The sequence below is a fragment of the Aricia agestis genome, chromosome 15 (assembly GCF_905147365.1).
Source record: "Aricia agestis chromosome 15, ilAriAges1.1, whole genome shotgun sequence".
In the NCBI taxonomy this organism is placed as follows: Eukaryota; Metazoa; Arthropoda; class Insecta; order Lepidoptera; family Lycaenidae; genus Aricia; species Aricia agestis.
Window position 1 is genome coordinate 4,680,817 of NC_056420.1, and position 21,339 is coordinate 4,702,155.

The following is a 21,339-nucleotide window of genomic DNA, read 5'->3' on the forward strand; positions in this document are numbered from 1 at the left end:
TGGTGTCAAAAGCTTTTTCGAAACCCTGGTACCCCTTAAATCAAAATACCCAAAACAGCCGTGTAGTGTGCACATAATGTTTTTTTTTTATTAAACTTTTTTATACCAAGCTTATTTAGCGTTATACAACTTACTGCATAATGCATTACACAACTTTAGCTTTGCCCAATACCCATATACTATTTAGTATTTATTATTGGTAGACTTGTTTCTGATATGAGATATCTATGTTGGTACGTGAGTTATTTGATAACATGTATAACAATCGAAAGAATCAAAATATTAACTTAACATGGTACCACCTCTTATAGAAATACATATGAGCAAGCGATAGCGCGATCTAGGCGACTCTTGGCGCCATCTGTTCCAGTTTTTGGAAATAACTTAATTTGAACAAATTTACGCATTTTCACCCCCTTACAACCCCTTTTTCCAGTTAAAAAGTGGCCTTTGTCCTTTCTCAGGCTTTAGACTATCTGTGTACAAAATTTCATTACAATGGGTTCAGTAGTTTTGGCACTGTTGTATTTGAATTTGATACCTAAGTTGGTAGGTGAGTTATTAGTTAGTAACGTGTATAACAATCGAAAGAATCGAAAAATTTAATTCAACATGGTACCACCTCTTATAGAAATACGCATGAGCAAGCAATAGCGCGATCTAGGGGACTCTTGGCGCCATCTGTTTTGAGTTTTTGGAACTAACTTAATTTGACCAAATTTACGCATTTTCACCCCCTTACAACCTCTTTTTCCAGTTAAAAAGTAGCATATGTCCTTTCTCAGGCTTTAGACTATCTGTGTACAAAATTTTATTACAATCGGTTCAGTAGTTTTGGCGTGAAAGCGAGACAGACAGACAGACAGACAGACAGAGATACTTTCGCATTTATAATATTAGTATAGATAATACTAGTTGTATTGTTCTAATTTGTAGATGAGGTTAAGATCGCACTGAGTAGACGTACACCTGTGGGACAACGTTGCATCGACTATTGTAAATAATTTTGAACCAAGCCTCTGTTTTAGTTGAAATATTTGGGATTTTATCAGAGCTTTGGTTTTAAAAGAGCTGATCCAATAAATCCAGTGGAAAATGCTCGTCTACTGTCTACTGTACCAATGTCAATAAGCTCTTAGATCTATCGCAAAAGCACAAATTACCAAATAAATAGTTACTACGTAAGCAAAATCTTAAAGCACATAACTCGTAGACAGTAAACAGACATCTTAATTTTTTTTTTATGAATATAGGCAAACGAGCAAACGGGTCACCTGATGGAAAGCAACTACCGTCGCCCATGGACACTCGCAACATCAGAAGAGCTGAAGGTGCGTTGCCGGCCTTTTAAGAGGGAATAAGCTCTCTTCTTGAAGATTTGCAGGTCGTATAGGTCCGGAAATACTGTTGGTGACAGTTCGTTCCAGAGTTTAACAGTGCGCGTTAGAAAGTTACGCGAAAAACGCACGGTGGCAGATGATATTTCTTTTCTTTTTCCTTGTTTATATCATTATCTGTAGCTCACTTTAACGTTCCAGGTTGGAGTACTGCCGCACGTGCTACACTAGCACGCTGCAGGCGGCCAAGTTGGACGGCGTCATCGGCGACTATGTGATCGCCAACCACATACCGCCCGTCAAACCGCAGAATGGTGAGTCCACCATACATAGCCTAGATTCTAGTTAGATTCAAAGATCTTGACTAGAGCTTCAGGTACTATTATAGTCAAATGATTGAATTTTTCAAGACATTTCGAGCCGTAGTTAACTTTGCTTGAAGTTAAGTTACCTAGTTACTTAAGCTAAGTATTTGAGTTACCTAAGTTTAGTAACGAGGGTTGCATTTTTGATTTCATTAATACTGTCAAAAGTTAGATAGGTTAGTTACATAGTCCTAGAAGAGGGAGGTTACGCCCCTCAGGAGTCGACAGTCAAAACCCGATGGCCGCCAACTTTCCAACGGTCTTTTAGATGCATATCCGACGCAAATCACCTATCCATGCGTCAGTCGTATGGTATAAAACTGATTATTGTCACCAATAATTTAGAAAACAACATTTTGCTGTCCCAACGCGGCATTCGACCCAAAACTAGCAAACCACTAAACTACTGGACCCGAGGCGTTGCCGATGATGGATTTAATCAAACACAACCAACGTTTAGTTAAACATTCCACTGTACGATCTCGTTAAGGCGTATTGACTGTCCAAAATCCGAAATAATCATCATTAAGCGTAGACTAATGGAAACTCTTATAAATCAATGTTAGTGTTTAACTTACAAGATTTATGTACGAAAATGATTAATGTCCACTTGTTTTGTCCCGAAGATTAACAGTTACGAAAAAAGCCATTTTGTTAATCCATTAGTAATATTAGCTGTTGTATTATTTGTGCTTTATAAAAAGGTATAGTTATGCTACAATATATAAATATAATATACGGAAAATCAGTCGTGCCCTTAAATCGAACTCGCTTAGATAAAACTTAAAAGCCACACGAGCGTGTGACGTGATATTGCACTGTTTTACTCTTTTATGTGAAATCACAATTATTTGTGCTGTGATTGGATTGGTCTATAATGAGGATAAGCTACCTATATAATCTTACCACGGTTGTTGGTCATGCTCACAATATTTTGTCGGTGGCTTTGATCATTATTTTATATTTAATAAGTACATTTCCATTCCAAATGTTCTCGTTAATTTATGTTCCACATAAAAATAAATTGCACTGAGAGTGTCTCGCTTAAACTCGACAAGGTCTGGACTGATTTCGCTAACTTTAGTCTCAAAAAACTTACTGTAACTTTTGGTTTGAACTTTGATTGGAAGAAATTCTGGAACAGATGCGGTAGTATTGAAACTACATGTAATTGTTCTGGATGCGACAGAACAAGATGTCGAGACATATTTTACAATAATTTCTTTCACGACTTTCATACGAAAATCATTATACTCTACACTCAACAATATTCATTGTGAAATGTAGCATTATTGATTTAAGCAGAAATCCAATCAGTCGCATAATTTCCACGGCCTTAATATAGATCCCGTGTTGGCGGCGTGTATTTCAGGCGTTCTGTGAATTCATTTTCCACAGTGCAACTACGGCGCGTGTTGTTTCAGAGCTCTTGTAGGAATTACTGCAAATTGTGAATATCATCATGATAACCTATCCATTAAAAAAACATTTAACTTCTCTGAAGTAACCAGTCTCACGCTCGCGCCTGGCGAATCTAAAGATACCTCTTAAACTTGAGTTTAAGATGTGTCTTTAGATTTGAATGCGACAAGCTGTTGAGGCTCTAGGGCCTTTTTGGAATCTAGGCCTGTATAAATAGTCAGTACTCAAGATGCATCTCGGTCTCAAGACGCGGTTCGGCTCTATGGTTATTGGTTGACTGTCAAAATTTGGACCAATCCAAATTTTGACAGTCAACCAATCACAAAGCCTGAACCGTGTCTTGAGACCGAGATGCATCTTGAGTACTGACTATTTATACCGGCCTAGATTCCAAAATAACAAGACTTCAATAGGTTTCTAATAAATTTGAAAAACATAATCGTCCTGGTGCAATCTGGTAAAAGGTTTCCATGGCAATGAAAAGCAACAATGAACTTGAAAGAATAGCATTAGCAACGTCATAGCAGACAAGCAAAGAATAGCGACAAAGAGCTCACAAAAATATTACTCTGTTTTAAAAATGTTACTAAAGTATACCTTTTAGCCAGCGAATGCTTACAAACGCGGCACTTCGCTGTGTGCAGTGCAGGCACACGTGTATTGTTTAAAAGTCGATACCACTAAAAATAGATTGCTCCCGGTTTTCACTACGAAGCTGACCTGAAAATCCCGCTATCCCAAAAATCTAGTCACGTTTGTATGATAAATTGTTTGCGGGAACTGAAAACGAATCGCTATATTCCGTCTCGAATTAGTTTCGGTATGCTTAGGCAAATTGCATTCGACAATTCCGAGAGCGAAGCTAGATTTATAAAATGCATGGAATGTCAAACGCTCCTTGTCACATAGCGCTTGCGATGCGATATGTCATATTTTGGTTGTTATCTTTGCTGTTGAAATTATAGATTGCTATTATTGGCTGAGTGCCCTGGTCTGCGCAATATGTAAATTTTACTGCCCATATAAGTTACGGACCTTTTTTCGAACTTGCGACGATGGAGTCACCTTGGAAAAGGGTCGGAAAATTGTTATTAGCTCACATCGGGTCACTTGTTAGAGTTATGCGGTTTCACCACGTTGGCAAACAATGGATCAATACAAGCGACTACGAAGTTATTGGGGGGTATTTCGTGCATGTTATAGAACTTCGCAATCATGTTTATTCACCATGGCTCAAGGTGAAGCCTGTCAAATTAGTCTTTTTTTTAGGACCTACTAATTTTGCTGCATCAAGAGCGATTCAGAATTTTACTTTGCAAGAAGTTACACGTTTACTTTCAGCACCGCGTTCCTTCTGTTTTCAGTTTAAGATCCTCTATCTTAGACGATGATGCTTCAGGATTGCTATCTAAGCTAAGCTGTGTAAGAATTAATAGAATCGCTTCATTTGCCCGATCTCGGTTAGCGCAGTGATTCTATTGAATCTTAAAAATACATTCCTCGTAACGTGTAGCTCAGTTCCAGTTAAACGCAGCAGCCTAATGGAAATAAAATAACTTTTTTTTGTTGGCAGGTATAATAGAGCACGAGGCGGCATGTGACATGACGGGCGTGGGCGTGGGGCGGCTGGGCGACAAGGACATCATGCACATCAGCGACCAGCCATACACCTGCGACCCAGGTCTCAGGTGAGCACAGAGTTAGACCGAGATCACATTGCTTCTTTGTGTCGTCGCAAGGGCACTAATTAGTGTATACAACGTCTGCGTTGCAGCAACGCGCGAAAATTTTGTCGCGTCGCGCTGTGTAATGTGTTCTTTTCTTCTTGCTTTCTTCTCTTCTTTCCGCCAAAACATAGGAGTGTCCGATGACAAATCGTAAGATATATTGTATTTAAAACATCGGCGCGCAATTCGTTGTTATTTGGTATTAACTATTATTTTATAACTATTAATTAATATTACAAATAATATATATTGCCGGGCAATATATATTTGGTAATAAGAATTAATAGTTATTCAATCAAATAACATCATATTAGAGTTATAACATTATCTAAAAAGAACGAAGTTGTCAAAACAACCGACCAATAAATAAAAAGTTGTACAAAATTGTGAAACTTTAATAAACAGTTTTAAAGAGCTCTATCGATGCTACAAAATTCTCAACTCCCTCTAAGCTGGGGATTTGAAGGTGACAATACGCTTCTTTGTTGTACGAAACTTAAACATCCTTTAGACAGGGCAATTACAAGTTATTGTAGCAGTTTCGAAACTGTCTTAAAATGACGGCGATTTATCTTTTTACTGAGCTTGTTTCTTTTCTAGACTTTATCTTTACGAACTCAAAGTATCATGAATCTTTTAAAAATGTTTACCTCGATAATGGGCCAATGCAATACTAAAGTTTAGAAGACATTCGTGTTTTTTGATGTTTTGTGATTGCCCACGATCGATTGTGCATGCCGTAAATAGTTTTGAACTTCGAATTTGTAGTCATGGTGGCAATTGTAACAATCTATTATGTCCCAACGTTCAGACTTCTTAACGAATGCGATTTTCATCTACCCCTTGTAACAAAATTAAGCGATAATACTTTATGGTGTGTATGTGTTCCTTAGATAGAGTTCACTGTGAAAGCAGCAGCGCTAAAAGAGCACTTTTTTGTGATTTGTATGGGCAAGCGCCCCAGCGTACAGAATTTTCCCATACAAATCACCAAAAAAGTTGCTCTTTCTGCGCTGCTACTTTCACAGTGAACTCTATCTAAGGAACACATACACACCAGAAAGTATTATCGCTTAGTTTCGTTACACCCTGTATAGATAGATTATAGGACAAATTCTACAATATCTACATTCTTTACTTAAAAAGAAATAGAAAATAAATAAGAAGCAGTACCTCGTGTTAAAGCTAGTATGTAATAAGTAGGTACACTCTATTCAAAGTATTTTTTTTCAGTCAACCACTTAACTTGGCGTAGAGTTGGTAATAACTTAATGGACTCTTGGGATATTAGGGAGAAGTGTTTCTTTTCTTGCTATGTAAGACGTGTCTGAACAAAGAGCATAATAATATATACCATATACAGCAATTTTAAATTTTCAGTAAAAGATACATTATATAAAGTTTATAACATGAATCTACACTAAATATAATATAATAGAAAGATTTGTCTGTATGTTCATTGTTTGTTAACTTTTACTCCAAATGATTAAGATTAGAATTAGAACGGATATAGAAAAAGGCAGGATAATTTTCTATTCAATCGATCCAAAATCTACTCTAAGAACCCTCTAAACACCTATAAAAACACCTATACCTATGTAAAGTGACTTCAAAGTTATTTTACCGTGGATTTTCTCGGAGCGATCTTTTTATTCCATCTACATAAAGGTCATTTCAGAGGCTGAATAACCCTGAACTGAGTTTATTATTGACCTTGGAAGGGGTCACAAGTGCGTCTCCCGTGTGGCGAACTCTACTACCCCTCCTGCTCTTATGTTATTGATCTGAATGAGAGAGGTTTAATAGTTATGTGGCTTAGATTAGGGATGTCAAAATGTATACTCGAATAAAATACTATTGTGGAGAAAAAATCTGATATTAGAGACAATTTCTTATATTATACCTAGCATGATAATGCATATTATATTTTAACGTTTACCAATAATTACACAATATCTTACAGACAAAAACAATCTTGCAATAGTTATCCACTAGGTAAATGTTTAACTGACTTAAAAATAGAAGAAGGTTCTATGTTCGCCTGTACAAATTTTTGTGTATTTTCTAGAATATTATTGAAGTTTATTTGTTTGTTTCAGGCACACGCACGGCTATAATGGCGACATGAAGGGCCACCACATAAACTCCGGAGATGAGGATGACTTAGACTTAATCAGTAAGTATTTTATAATTTTGTAAAGTATTTGTATGTATCAATATGTTTAAGTTTATAGTATGAGAGAGAGTAAACATAATACATATAAACGAAGCGAGGCTCTAAGGTCGTTAACCTCACACATCTGATTACAAACTTTTATTCAGGAAAAATATAATAATAATATCTTCATAGTGAAGTCAATGAACCCTCTAACCACTGCCAGTTATTCATACTGGTAAAATTTTAATTTCGATAGCATAGTCTAAAAATATATTAATATTTATCAGAAAGTTATTTAATATCTCACTAGGCATTTATAGGGTAGACAGGCTGTTTATCATTTTGTTTCGTGTCATGAAATAAACGCGAAAAGAAAAATATTAAACGTCGTATTTATCTTCTCATCTGAAACACGCGAAAGATATAAATTACTTTTTCAAGGAGTTTAGAATTAGTTGCTTCTTTCGCAATAAAATTTATTACACAAAACACTTGACATCTGAAGTACAGATAATTTGATAAAACATTTCATATAATATATTATATTAAAAGATCATTACAATTTTCTTCTTGCTTTATACTTTATGGTAGCGTTTAAGTGGACCCTAGACGGTCAATTTCACTGTGCAATATCATTGATCAATTTATTTGACAATTAGATTAATAAGGCGGGCGCGTTCAATATCAACATTAGACGGTAAATAATATTGTACAATACAATTGATCGTCTAGGAGCCCGCTAAGAGTTTCGGTCGTTGCCTTCTAGTTTGAAGACAAAAAATATAATAATATGTCATGTCGTTAAACATTTCAATGTCACAATAAATTATTATCAAAAAACGTTAAAGTTGTGGCTGAATACATTATTATTGTAAGAACTAAAATATATATCATTGATATATCATTATACAATTGATATTTGATGGTAATGGGACAGCAAGAGCGTAGCAGGGTTTCATCGCGTGAGTTGGAAATTATAATGCATTTTCTATTCTTAGCTCCAACGATTTTCATGAAATTTAGTATACCGGGTTTCGGGGGCGATAAATCGATCTAGCTAGGAATCATTTTTAGAAAATGTCATTTAATTCGTGTTTTATCAAATATCGAGCAAAGCTCGGTCAAATAGCTAGTTAGGTAATTATCAGAGCTAACCAATCTGCCAATCTATTATCTTTTAGATTGGCAAGCTGATAGATAGATAAAGCTTGGTTTGGCAGTAGTTCTGGATTAACACAGATTCTAGTTTTTATCTTAAAAAAACCTCGTATTGAGACACCTCCTTATTTTTTTAAGTCGGTTAAAAAGTAAAGCTACGTAGGATCTAAGGCCATTCGGCCAGTGGAGCCATGGACAAAAACTAGTAGCATCAAAATGCTCGTTTTTTTCAATATTAAAATTGCGTTTGTTTGCCAACACCGAATACATAGTATTTTATATTCCAACTATGAAACCTTTCTATTTTCATTTATCGAAATGCACAGGCGCAACGCAGTCGTTAGAAGTTTTATTTGTTTGGAGCGATTTGGCGTTCGGATTTATATTTTAACATTGTTGCGTGCAACAATGTTATGGCTCAAAATCTATTTTGTTTTCCACGGTACGTGCCTAGTGTTACTATGCCTCTTCTATATGTGCCAAAACCATTATAAAAAATAAAGTGTTTCTTCTTTGGAGTCTTTTTAAAGCCAAGAAACGATAAGTTATTTTCTCTAAATGTATAATTCAAAAATAAAATGTTACAGTATTTTCATACGGGCAAATTTTGGACAGTAGAACAATTTAGTATCGTCGCATACATGTACTTAATATGTAGTTGACTCTGTTTTCAATAACATAGCTGTATTACGCTGCTGTAGATCACAATATATCCATATCAGTTGTAGGGTAGTAAGCAATAAATGGAAATGAATATATCTTATTAGCATAGCACAGTATGTGGGTCATCGTGTCGCACGCATTTGTAAGGCTGGATGACAATAGTAATATTGTATGTGTAAAGCACCAATTACACGCTCATTCTAGATTCCAGATTCTGTATTTAGCATCTTAATTTCGATAAGTTGAATTGTCAGTTATCAATATCATATTCGGGCTATACAGACATATGAAGCTTGCACTTATATAAAAACATTTTATGACGCCCGCAACTCCGTTGCGCCAAAATTCGTATATCGCGCAAGAACCGTACATTTTTCCGGGATAAAAAGTATCCTATATCCTTTCCCGGGACTCAAAGTATCCATACCCATCCTTTCCAAATTTCAGCAGAATCGGTTCAGCGGTTTAAGCATGAACAACATACAGCGGTAACAGACAGACAGACAGATAGAAACACTTTCACATTTGTAACATTAGTAAAGACTTGGCACGGGCTCCACGCTTGTTTAGCTAGTAGCGTAAATTGCCATAATAATATGAGTTACGAATTTTGTTTACTGAGCGAACTGCAAACGGCCGTTCTAAGAGATATTTAATGATGCCTTAAGTTTAAGTTAATGAAAATTATAATAATAAATATCACACATTTTCTTTTAAATTCTTCACGAAACTATAGTAATAATAGTTATTAAATGTCTCTGGTTTGAAACTTTTTAATCGGGACTTAACGCGACTTATTTAAGTACTAATGCTACTACGAGTACATACTTTTTCTCGACGTTTCTGGTTTGCCGTAAGCCTGCAGGAAGTATCGTCTTGCCGGTTGAACGATACACAGTACCATGTATGAGTACTATTAAGAGTCCTAGAATCTAGATTCTAGATTGAATACGTAGCGGAAAGTAGGACATCGTCTGTGCTATACATATCGACAGAGCTGCCCGGGCAAGGACCTATACAAAGATTCATTTAAATCTGAATGTAAACTAGGTTTGGTATGCCTATAGGGCTCCCACACAAAACTGCGAATTCACATCGTATCGCAATGTCATTTTTAGTATGAGTTTTGTTGCAGATTTTTGCGGTGCGATGGGAACTAGCAGTTTTGTGTGGGAGCCCATAATGCTACTAATTTAAATGTCAAACAATTAAAAAATAAATATTACGCAAAGATCCTAGCAGAGGGCGCTACTAGCGCATACAGAAATATAATCCGACCAGTAGGTCTACTACGAAACAATTTTGAGACTCAAACAATCGGACGAGAATGCCGCGTCCTGCTCTAACAAACGTGAAATGACGTTGTTAGAGCAGGACGCGGCATTCTCGTACGATTGTTTGAGTCTCAAAACGATTTCGTGGTACGGTCAGAGTAGACAGAATTATAGAGTATGCCGACTTAGAACTGATGTTGAAATTTTTAAATTTGACGTATTATGACGAAAATCGTCGCTAGGGTTGTTAACTTGTTACCTACGAATTTAAAACTATGACATACGAGGGCTGCTATTTATGTATCCGGAACTGGCCACTTACAAGAACAATATTTAAAAAGTAATTACAACATTTGAAAATAGAACTCTTTGGTTGAAGAATACATTTTGTTTCATGTGACTGTCAATTATTTTTCCATTGTGGCGTCATTTTGAAAATTGCGTGTCTTCATTTGCCATGGATTTAACGCGTGAACATTTTCGTGCAATGATTTACTACGATTTTCGGCGTGGGCTAAATCAACAACAGTGCTTTATTCAACTCACCGCAACTTTTGGAGATGAAGCACCATCAAAAACCACTGTTTATCACTGGTACAGTGAGTTTAATCGTGGGCGGTCTATGCTCACGGATGAAAATAAAGAAGGTCGCCCAAAAACAGCTGTTGTCCCACAAAATATAGATGCTGTGCGGGAACTAATAATGCGTGATCGTCATGTTACATATCGCGAGATAGAGGCGCCCTTAGGCATAAGTATGACGAGCATACATAAGATATTACACGAACATTTGGCTGTAAAAAAATATGTTCGTGTTGGATTCCGCACAACTTGACAATCGATCAAAAACGGGCTCGTGTCGATTGGTGCAAAAAAATGATAAAAGAATACAACCGTGGTACGTCAAAAGCCGTTTATAATATCTACACAGGTGATGAATCTTGGATCTATGCATATGACCCCGAAACTAAACAACAGTCAACGGTGTGGGTGTTCCAAGATGAGCCCAAACCAACAAAAGTTACTCGTGCAAAAAGTACTTTGAAGCAAATGGTCGCCTGTTTTTTTGGAATTAATGGACATGTGGCTACAGTGCCATTAGAGAATCGTAAAACGGTTAATTCTGAATGGTATACGACCATTTGTTTACCAGAAGTCTTTGAAGAAATAAGAAAGGACAACCGACAACGCAGAATCATACTCATCACGACAATGCTAGCTGTCACACCTCAGCTGAAACAACTCAGTTTTTGGAGGGTCAAAAGATCGAATTGACTGGTCATCCGCCGTACAGCCCTGATTTGGCACCTAACGATTTCTTTATATTTCCATACGCGAAGAACAAATTACGTGGTCAACGTTTTTCGAGCCGCGAAGAGGCTGTTGATGCGTTCAAAATGCACGTTTTGGAGATACCTCAATCAGAATGGAAAAAGTGCTATGAAAATTGGTTCCAGCGTATGCAAAAGTGTGTCGATCATCGCGGCGAATATTTTGAAAAGCAATAAAACCATATTAAATGATATATGTTTGTTTCTTTTTTTAATTCCGGATACATAAATAGCAGCCCTCGTATTCGCTGGACGTGTTCCTCTTTGGTCGTATTGTTGTTTGTGTTTTGGCACATGCGATTAAAATTATCAGAATCCAATTTTAAAATCTTTATTTTAAATATTTAAACATAAATTATATCAGCCAGTGCGAGGCTTTGCATTCCGTTCATAATCTTAGTGAAACCCTACGAATTTGACAGATATTGAAACCTGTCCGTTTCTTTGCAGTCGAACTACTGGTAGTTATGTCTATTGTGGTACGGACCCTGAATCCAACAATATGTCGTAGACGTCACCAGAATATTGACAGAAACGTTGTCAAACGTCGAATAAAACTAATGTATACTGACATGCTGGTGCTTCCTCTAGCGTGAAAACATTGCAGTAGTATAATAATAATAGTTTATTGTCTCTCAATAAATACATAATAAGAAAATGAAACAAAACGAAAGATAGGCATAGGGTACTAAAAAATTAGGTGCACAACCCCTTCACTAATAGTCTTGTGCTGTAGGTGTTGATTAAATTCAATGTACATAACTAAATGGATATTATAAAGATGACAGAGAGTATATCTTATTGGTAGCAGGTACAGTTTAATTTTTTGTTTACATTTAGATTTTAGATCAATAATATGATTCTGAATGTAATGTCTGTATTACGCAAACGTAAATATCGATTAAGTGTTTATAATAATTTAGTCTATTTATAGTTTAATAATTAATCAAGCAGATAGACGTAGCAATTCGTATCGTATCTATTATTATATGATTGGTATTCAACGAATTTCTATTGGTCGACTGAAGTTGAAATTAATTATTATTTATAAGTTAGATTATATCTAGTTGGTCGATTTTATATTTCATGCCCTACTTTACCTACTTATAATTGAAGACGTGAGTGGAGGGAGTGGGTAACTATACTCCACTCGGGCTAACTTGTCGCTAGCGGTCATTGACTCCCTGTCAAAAACTTGTCATTTTCCATATAATCCGCGATTGACAATGAAGTGTCAGATATTGTTTATTGTGGTTTTATATGGAAAATGACAAGTTTTTGACAGGGAGTCAACGACCGCTAGCGACAAGCTAGCCCGAGTGGAGTATAACTATTTGAAAATGATTTTTGCATAACTGGATTTTGGACCGGGAAAATGATTAGAAATAAAAAAAATGTGATTTTATGTATAGATATATAGATATCCAGATGATAAAGTGGGTAGTTACAAGGTTTATTCAAATTATTAGGGGAAAATGATAAATATTATAAAATGTTAGTTATCCACTTTCTCCATGTCTTTAATTAAATTTTTATTTATAGTTAATTTTACAACATCAAATTTCTATTTGTCGACGTTTTGAACAATTTTTACTATTATTTTCTACCTGTTTTCATTAAAAAGTTTGTTACCAACTCTCTGTTATTTTGTTTGAATAGTGTGAGTTGTAACTATGGATGAAAAGGGATTTAGAATGCTCAGTGTACTGTAACTCTCCCGGTTCAAAATATATGTAGGATACATAAAAAATATAAATCGATTCCGCGCTTTATGCGTTGAAAGATTCAAACAGACTGACACACTTTGGTGTTTATAATAAAAATATGCGTAGCTGCAGAGTGATTTCGTATACGAAGTTTTGATTGACAGCAGAATATAAAGTACAATGTTCACATGTTAAAGCAAAATATAAGATTATCCTGTCTGCCTCCCAAATCTTTTTTACACGCTTTTATGGCGGCCGGCTTTATAACGGCTATATGTAAAATGTCTAATCCATTCGATTTTTTAAAGCGTGTTTGCTTTAACTACTTATTATTTGTTTTTCGTTTATTGTTAAACTTCTCATTGTATGTTACCCTGTTTGTTGCAGCGCGCGGCACGTGGTCGTCGGGCGAGGCGTCGCCGGGCCTGTCGGACGAGGAGTGCGGGGGCGGGGGCGCGGGTGAGTCCCCCGCCGCGCTGCTCGCCCGCGTCCGAGTGCTCGGCCGCCGCGGGCTCGCCGCCGAGTACGACGAGATACGGGCGAGGCCGCCCACCGGCACCTTCCACCATGCCAAGTATGTATAGTGAGCGGGACAGACATATCATAATGTCTGCTGTATGAGCGAGATAGCATAAATGCGTGCGCGCGCTCGGTCGGCGTAGTCTAGCAGCAGAGTATGACGAGATACGAGCGAGGCCGCCCACCGGCACCTTCCACCATGCCAAGTACGTACGTGTGAGCGGGACACACATGATGAGCTTCTGTTGTGCGAACGAGACAGACATTTCGTGCGTGCACTTGGTACGCCAACTTTTATCAACGTCAAGCTCGGGATTCCTTTCAGCATTTTTTGCTATCTCGCCTTCGCCTACTATCGTCTATAGCTTTCTTTTAGATTTTTAATTAAATTACCCTTCCACGTTGCAGGTTGCCCGCGAACCTACCCAAGAACCGCTACACGGACGTGCTGTGCTACGACCACTCGCGAGTGCCGCTGTCCCGCGCGGACCCCGACGACGCCGCCTCCGACTACATCAACGCCAACTACGTCGACGGCTACAAGCAGCGGAACGCGTTTATATGCACGCAGGGTGAGTGACCTCTAGCCATAAAGTTAATATACCTAGCGGAATAGAGCAACAATCTCGAGCTGTCAAACGAAACCGAAATTGGTTTCATCTGTGTGTAAAAATATGTGTACGTATAACATGATTTCTATGAGATTAAATTGATTAAATTGTCAACGTGCGGCACGTACCGACTGGACGTCAAAGAAAGAGTGCTGCCGTCATGTATCACACGTCTCTTTTTACCACGCAGTGTTACTGATATTGACATCTCTCTTGCTTAGGCCTTTGTTTCTCTATTCCGCTAGGTATATTAACGGCCGTTCCCAATATTCAATCTATCTCTGGTTTGACATACAACCGATCGCAGCTAACATTGAATTGACATAAAATATATGTCTCTAATGTGAGCTATTCCTATCTCTAGTAGGGCAACCAGAGATAGATCAAATATTGGGAACGGCCGTAACTTTATGCCTTTAGCCAACGGGAACCGCTATACTACACGGACGTACTGTGTGAAGTGCTATGAGAATTTTTTCCACAATTCCCCACAGTCCTGGATATTTTTCAGGTATTTGTGCCTGCAGCCAAAATGATTGATACCCTCTTTTGAATCTTACTTTTATAGAGCTCTAGATTTTTTTTTTATTACTATCAAGCATATTTTTTGTGAGTAGCTTTATTCTGATAAGACAAACAACATTTTTATGTGCGAAAAATCTTGAAAGTAGTAGCTAGTAGAGATAAAAATGATTTTTTACTTTGATTTGATGGTCCTAAAATATGGAGCGTTCTATTTGTAGGTTAATGTTACTCTTAAATTATATAACAGCTATTAATTAACCTACCAACATACAAAAAATCTGCTGGTTAGGGTTCCGTTTAAACTTTAAGGGTTCTGTAATCAACAAAACTTGGTTGACTACGGTACCCTAAAACGGATAGGATAGTATTACAAAATATTTGCAACTAAGAGAAAAAAAAAATAACTAGCGTATTTGTACGAGTTCTTTTTGCATTATTCAAACTATTTTTATACGAAGTTATAATGTTTTCAAAGAAAGCGAGCTTCTATGAAAATAGCAAATGTATTGTAATACTTTTTTTTACCGAGAATAACTCGACGGTATCTCAAACAAAACGAAACATAAAACATTCAAATTACTTTCACAATATTTTATCTGTGCTCATAGCGATTGTTGTAGTTCTTTTTCCACGAATACATCCAATATTCGAGCAAATAGATCTGTCACCCTGAACTTGGCATTATTCGAATTTTCCATTCAACATATAAAACGTTATTTATCTTTAATATTGGACTCAAGCCATATAGAAATCCATAAAAACATTTTTGTACTGTCATATTGTAAACAGAATTTTAATAATGTCGTTAAATGTGTGTATTTTTACCGACTTCATAATATAATGAAAAGATTTCATAATATCGACGTGTAATTTTTTTTGGTTCGGTCGGCCACAGCCATCCAGGCAAAGACCTCCCCCAAGCTCTTCCATTTGTCTCGTTCTAACGCGAACTCTGCAGCAAAGCTTCGCAACATTGCTGAGCAAACACATTGCTGTAACTTGTTGCCACAACATTGCCGCGCAATTTGCCACACAACAATGCCGCTTTCAATTGTTTGCTAAGTGTAGGCAGCACTGCCACCTATTTTTTTTTATCGTTGGGGGAATGCATTTACGCATCCCCGGGGCCTGGGGAGGACCACTGAGGTATGTGGGACTCCCCGGGGCGGACGTAATATCCGCACCCGGGACTACCCACTAAAACCCCAACGGTGCTCCTGCTCCTGAAGGTAGGACTACGGGAAACGCGTGAAAAGGCAGCACTACCACCTAGAGAACATGATTAACTTTGATGAAGTCAGTACGCTGACTTCACTATGCACTATGTTATTTATTCAACTAAAAACCTGCATAGAAAAGAACTTATAATATAGTAAGTAGTTATACGGCTGAAGCTCGCTACAAATAGCGCGCTCCATTATTCGCGGGGGTGAACTTGAAATGGTTTCCCGGAACGTATTGTTTTGACCATTTCCCTTGGCTCGCTGCCACGCGCCGCGCCTCGCCACATAAACGCTTTCCGTTTCGGGGTAAAGTTTTCAATGACGTCACCGGATGTATTGCGGTCAAGGTGCGACTTTACGAGGCTAGAATAAGCGCCAATATACAAAGTGTGGTAAAATCAAATAACTATATTTTAGGTTGATTTATTACTTGTGTGTACAGACGTCTAAGCAGAAGAATATACGTTAAATTCAAACCAAAGAATATCACGAGTGACGCAAAGTCGGTTATATAAAGAAAATTATGTTTCGAGTAAGATAATTATTTTTAAATTTAGCAAATATGAACATCGAAGCGATAATAATTTAGGGTCTGATTAACCCGCGTCTTTCGCAGTCTAATTGCTTGGGTACTTTATAAAATACGTCAAAAAGATTACAGAATTATTTTTAAGCCAAGAGAAAGGTATGAGGGTTGGTAGAATTATGGCATATTTTTCATCATTGTAAATACTAAAGTACAGAGCCGATTTTAATTGTCAGCATTCCGAAATTTGTAATCAATTTTAAGAATCTAGTTGCCACCGATAGCTGCTACTGAACGTTTTCAATAATACATATTTTAGCTTGGGCTGTATGTAACGGATCTGGGGATAATTTAAAACTTCGCATACGTATTAAGAACTAATGACAATACAGTAATTTGTAAAAGTTAAATAAGAGAGCGTTTTTTCTAGTTTTTTAATCTATTAATAATTAAATATTTAATTTTATCATCTTCAGGTCCGCTACCAAAGACTTTCGGTGACTTCTGGCGCATGGTGTGGGAGCAGGGCAGTCTGGTGATAGTGATGACGACGCGCACGGTCGAGCGCGGCCGGGTAAAGTGCGGGCAGTACTGGCCCGCGACGCCGGGCGTGACGCACACGCACGCTGCACACAGCGTGCTCACAGAGAGCGTCGAACACGAGGAGGACTATACTATATCGCACCTCGTGCTCACTGATCTACGGGTGAGATGATAGTTTGGTCCCGCATTATTACAGTTATATCTTTATTCTGGGCCGCTTGAATCGCCGCACGCACACGCGTATAAAACGCCACAAAGCGTACTAGAAAAGTGTTGCACGTGAAGACTATTTTATTATTTTTACACACAACTGTAATAACTGACGAACGTCGAAGTTTATCACAAAACACATATTTGATCGATAACAGCGAATAAAAGAATTATTTTCTAGCATAATACAGAATATGTAAGTTTGCTGAAACACGAGATCGTGTAGCACTATACTACGCGAAGAACCATTTTAATAACAAGAATATCATCTCGTGTTTCCAGACGGAGCAGAAGCGGCGCGTGTGGCATGGTCAGTACACGCGGTGGCCGGACTACGGCGTGCCCGGCGGCGGCCGCGCCGCGCCCGTGCTACGGTTCCTAGCGCTCGTGCGACGCGCCCAGGCCAAGGCGCGCACAGAGTACGTTAACAAACATGTTCATGCAGATATAACGTGCACGCAATACAACGCATACTTACGCGCAATACAACGCATACTTACACGCAATACAACGCGTACTTACACGCACAGCGTAAGCGCGTAAACGTGCAGTGTACTACATACGCACAGGTAAACACATAATGCGTACACATACGTGAAGTACGCACAAGTGTAGCCGATTTAAATGTACAGAACTTTGTGTAATGTCCAGATTACTGAATAAACGTTTATTTATTAATTTATTTATTTTTTATTTACGCATATGTGGATTCAATTTTATAATAGTACTTGCACCACTCATGCGTGCATAATAGGTATTGTATAAATTATAATACGCGTGCATAAAATCAGATAGTACCTATTTAAAACTACACCGTAACACCTCCTCAAACATTAAAATACTAATAAACAACGTTGCCAATGTTTTAAATGGGATGGTGAGGAATAATAATTGAATATTTCGCGTTACAGATTAGGTGACGCGTGGGCGGGACACAGTAGGGGGCCGCCGATCGTCGTGCACTGTTCCGCCGGAATTGGAAGGACAGGTAATAAAATGTGTAATTTTACAAGCCATTAATATCGTTTCTTGAGATGAAAAAAAAAAAATGATTCTTCTTTCCAAACATTTTTCGAACGTGGATCTATTCTGGCAAGAATTTATTTCGAAGTTTCTGACAAGAGGCACCATGTGACTCAACGTATTTTTTTTATTGAAAACACCTATTTTTAATGCAATTTTAACTTGGCTGTATTCCAGGCACGTTCCTAACCCTAGACACGTGCACGTCACGGCTGGCGGCGGAGGGCGTGGCGGACGTGCGCGGGACGGTGGAGCGCGTACGCGCGCAGCGGGCGCACTCCATACAGATGCCGGACCAGTACGTGTTCTGTCACCTGGCGCTCATAGAGTACGCGGTGAGTGCTATATGACATAATAGTCGACATAATAATTATATTATTATAGCTAAAAACTATACGCTTCCTTTTTGTTGGTACATTTGGAAATCTATACTTTTAATATTATAAAGCGGAAGAGTTTGTTTGTTTGAACGCGCTAATCTAAAGAACTACTGGTCCGATTTGAAAAATTCTTTCAGTATTAGATAGCCCATTTATCGAGGAAGGCTATAGGCTATATTTTATCACGCTAAGACTAATAGGAGCGAAGAAATAGAGGAAAATGTGGAAAAAAACGGTTTTTTTTAATTTGATTATCTTAAGAACTACTGGAGCAATTTTTATGTTATTAGACCACGTGAAGGGACATAGGCTATTTTTTGCGGAAAAATGTACGGTTTTCGTGAAATTCCTAAATTACGCGGGCGAAGCCGCGCGGAACATCTAGTATCAAATAACCAAGGCAGCGGACTTTGAATATGCTTGGTTGATATATTTATTAGTAAAAGCCTAAACGGAGGTCAATAAAAGAGTACATAAGTAGTATATCGATTGACAATAATAAATGTGACACAATCGTCTAAGTAAGCCGGGAGTACTTCTGCACATGCACGTGTCACCACGCAATATATTCTTTAGTTATAAAATGTAGAAGTTCCAACCTTATTAATTATCTTATTGTGTTTCAGGTGATGCACGGATATTTAGAGTCTGCTGACCTCGCCGGCTTCGACGACGACAACGACGACGAGTCAGAATGAAGACTGTCGCGAGCCTCTTGCAGCGTGCTGTAGACGTGCACGCACACACGCACGTACGCAGCGGCTGGTTCGAGCGTACCAGGGATTACTGTGAGCTACAAGTATGGAACATTCAGTGTATCCTAGATTAATGTGAGTCAATGATTCACCGAAACTCGAGTCGCCTGGAGTAAAGACGATAGCGGTCGCTAGTGAGTGTCGTGTGCAGTGTCAGTGAGCGCCCAGGGTTGCCAACCGCACAAGTTTATCCCGGACGCGTCACGGAACGTTCCACAAGTGGTAACCCTACACGAAACAGTGTGATATCCCCCCAGTTGGTTCACCGCCTCTAGAGCCCGCTCTAAACCCTAGTATCGAGAAAATTATAAATTGACGTTCCTGTAGTATAATCGAGTGAACGCTAGTGAGGTATACGGTTAATTTATTTTTCCATGTAAAGAATTCGGTGACCAAAACCCTAATTAAGTTTTCCATTTTGTATTTATTATAAATTATGGCTATGCGAAGTTTTTTTTTTATCTATCGAAAGTAGTATTCGGACTCGCGACAGGAAATTGTATAGTTTAGGTGCCGGTAGTCGAGGATAGGGCGCGTTATAGCGCGTTTCACATTTTTGTAACTGTACGTATGTAATGCACTTATCGTAATGAATAGACTGATAACTGTTAATTTCTTGGAAATAGGAACGTACGGACTGCAGTGATACCGGAGCATATAGCCAATGTACTCATAGTGTAATAGTTAACACGAGTGTAGATATAGTCCACGATACATGTGTCATATCAGAGTTATATTTCGTATCGCCGTCCCACCACATATCGCCTCCCGTTTGCCTGACATTCATCTCATACTGTATTGATACGCTGTAAGTCTATTTTGCTGATTGGTTCTACGTAAACTCACATACACATACAAAATCATGCTGCTATCATAAAAATACTGCTTGACTTTGAATCATGATCAGAATGAAATGTAACCCCTCAGATTGAATATTATCAGTCAAGCAAAACAAACATTAAAAGATAACATTTTAAAATAGATAATATAAATAACAATAAACGAGTATAAATGTATTAAGCCATAGACTATTTAAGATTAAAAATTCAAATGTATGATGAATGAAAACAAAAAAGCGTATGTGCGTATGAGATAAGAAAATATTTACACAAATCATATAACAGTCTAATAAAATATCCTAAAATCACGTAACATGATAACTAAGAATAATTAAAATAAACATATTTATACTTTTAATCAGATTGAAGATTATTTTAAAAGATTGCACAAAGTACTTTATGTCAATACAAAAATATTTTACCATTGAATGTACCCTCTAAATATCATGTAACGCTATCACTTTCAAAATATCATCTTTGTGCCTACGTAACTTACCCACATCCTATAAGTAGAGTAATTCTTATCTTAATCTTGGTTGAGATATCATTCCATAAAACAATATTAATTCAATGTATTTTCCAAAATAATTGTTTTATCCCGTACCACAGCACAAAAAGTAAAACTTTGGTATATTTTCTGTATTTCCAAATAGATTAAATTTAATATATCAATGTGCGTGCAGTACGCAATAAGCTTGCGTGCACGTACGCGTTTTGCGTATTTTGTTTTCTAAGTATGAAATGTAAAAAAAATATGTTTAAATGAATTAAGAAAACATGGTAATAATAATGTTTTATGGAATGATTTCGCCCTGGTGATGGATTAAGATAGAATTTGAGTTTGCGTCTCGTTTTGTATTTCTTGTAGTGTTAAGAAAGTTGTTATATAATATGTTCTGATACGTCTGTTGATTCTTGTATATGTAAATATTTTATCGACTTCTGTTTTAAAATCTAAATTAAATACCCTCGACAAAATATGTGTGAAAATAAAGATACTTGTAATATATTGATTTTCGACTATCATTTATTATTTCCCCATAA

At 37.4% G+C, this 21,339-nt stretch overlaps 1 protein-coding gene and 1 long non-coding RNA gene across 2 annotated transcripts in view; one reads left to right on the plus strand and one right to left on the minus strand.

The window, feature by feature from the left end:
* The window catches only part of LOC121734098 (tyrosine-protein phosphatase non-receptor type 9-like), a 99,840-nt gene extending 78,532 nt beyond the window's left edge, over positions 1 to 21,308 (plus strand). Inside the window, exons 6-15 of the mRNA XM_042124515.1 lie at positions 1,539 to 1,651; positions 4,698 to 4,812; positions 6,951 to 7,027; positions 13,529 to 13,715; positions 14,069 to 14,232; positions 17,022 to 17,251; positions 17,581 to 17,717; positions 18,210 to 18,286; positions 18,499 to 18,656; positions 19,328 to 21,308. Of these exons, the coding sequence (XP_041980449.1) occupies positions 1,539 to 1,651; positions 4,698 to 4,812; positions 6,951 to 7,027; positions 13,529 to 13,715; positions 14,069 to 14,232; positions 17,022 to 17,251; positions 17,581 to 17,717; positions 18,210 to 18,286; positions 18,499 to 18,656; positions 19,328 to 19,399 (1,330 nt within the window). The 3' untranslated portion in view covers positions 19,400 to 21,308. The remainder of the gene's footprint in view (positions 1 to 1,538; positions 1,652 to 4,697; positions 4,813 to 6,950; positions 7,028 to 13,528; positions 13,716 to 14,068; positions 14,233 to 17,021; positions 17,252 to 17,580; positions 17,718 to 18,209; positions 18,287 to 18,498; positions 18,657 to 19,327) is intronic.
* On the minus strand, positions 1,196 to 20,370 carry LOC121734104. The gene is made up of 3 exons (XR_006036662.1): positions 20,313 to 20,370; positions 13,030 to 13,042; positions 1,196 to 1,206 (listed from the first exon to the last, which is right to left on the minus strand). It is a non-coding gene; the product is annotated as an uncharacterized LOC121734104 (long non-coding RNA).
* Positions 21,309 to 21,339: the final 31 nt, after the last annotated feature.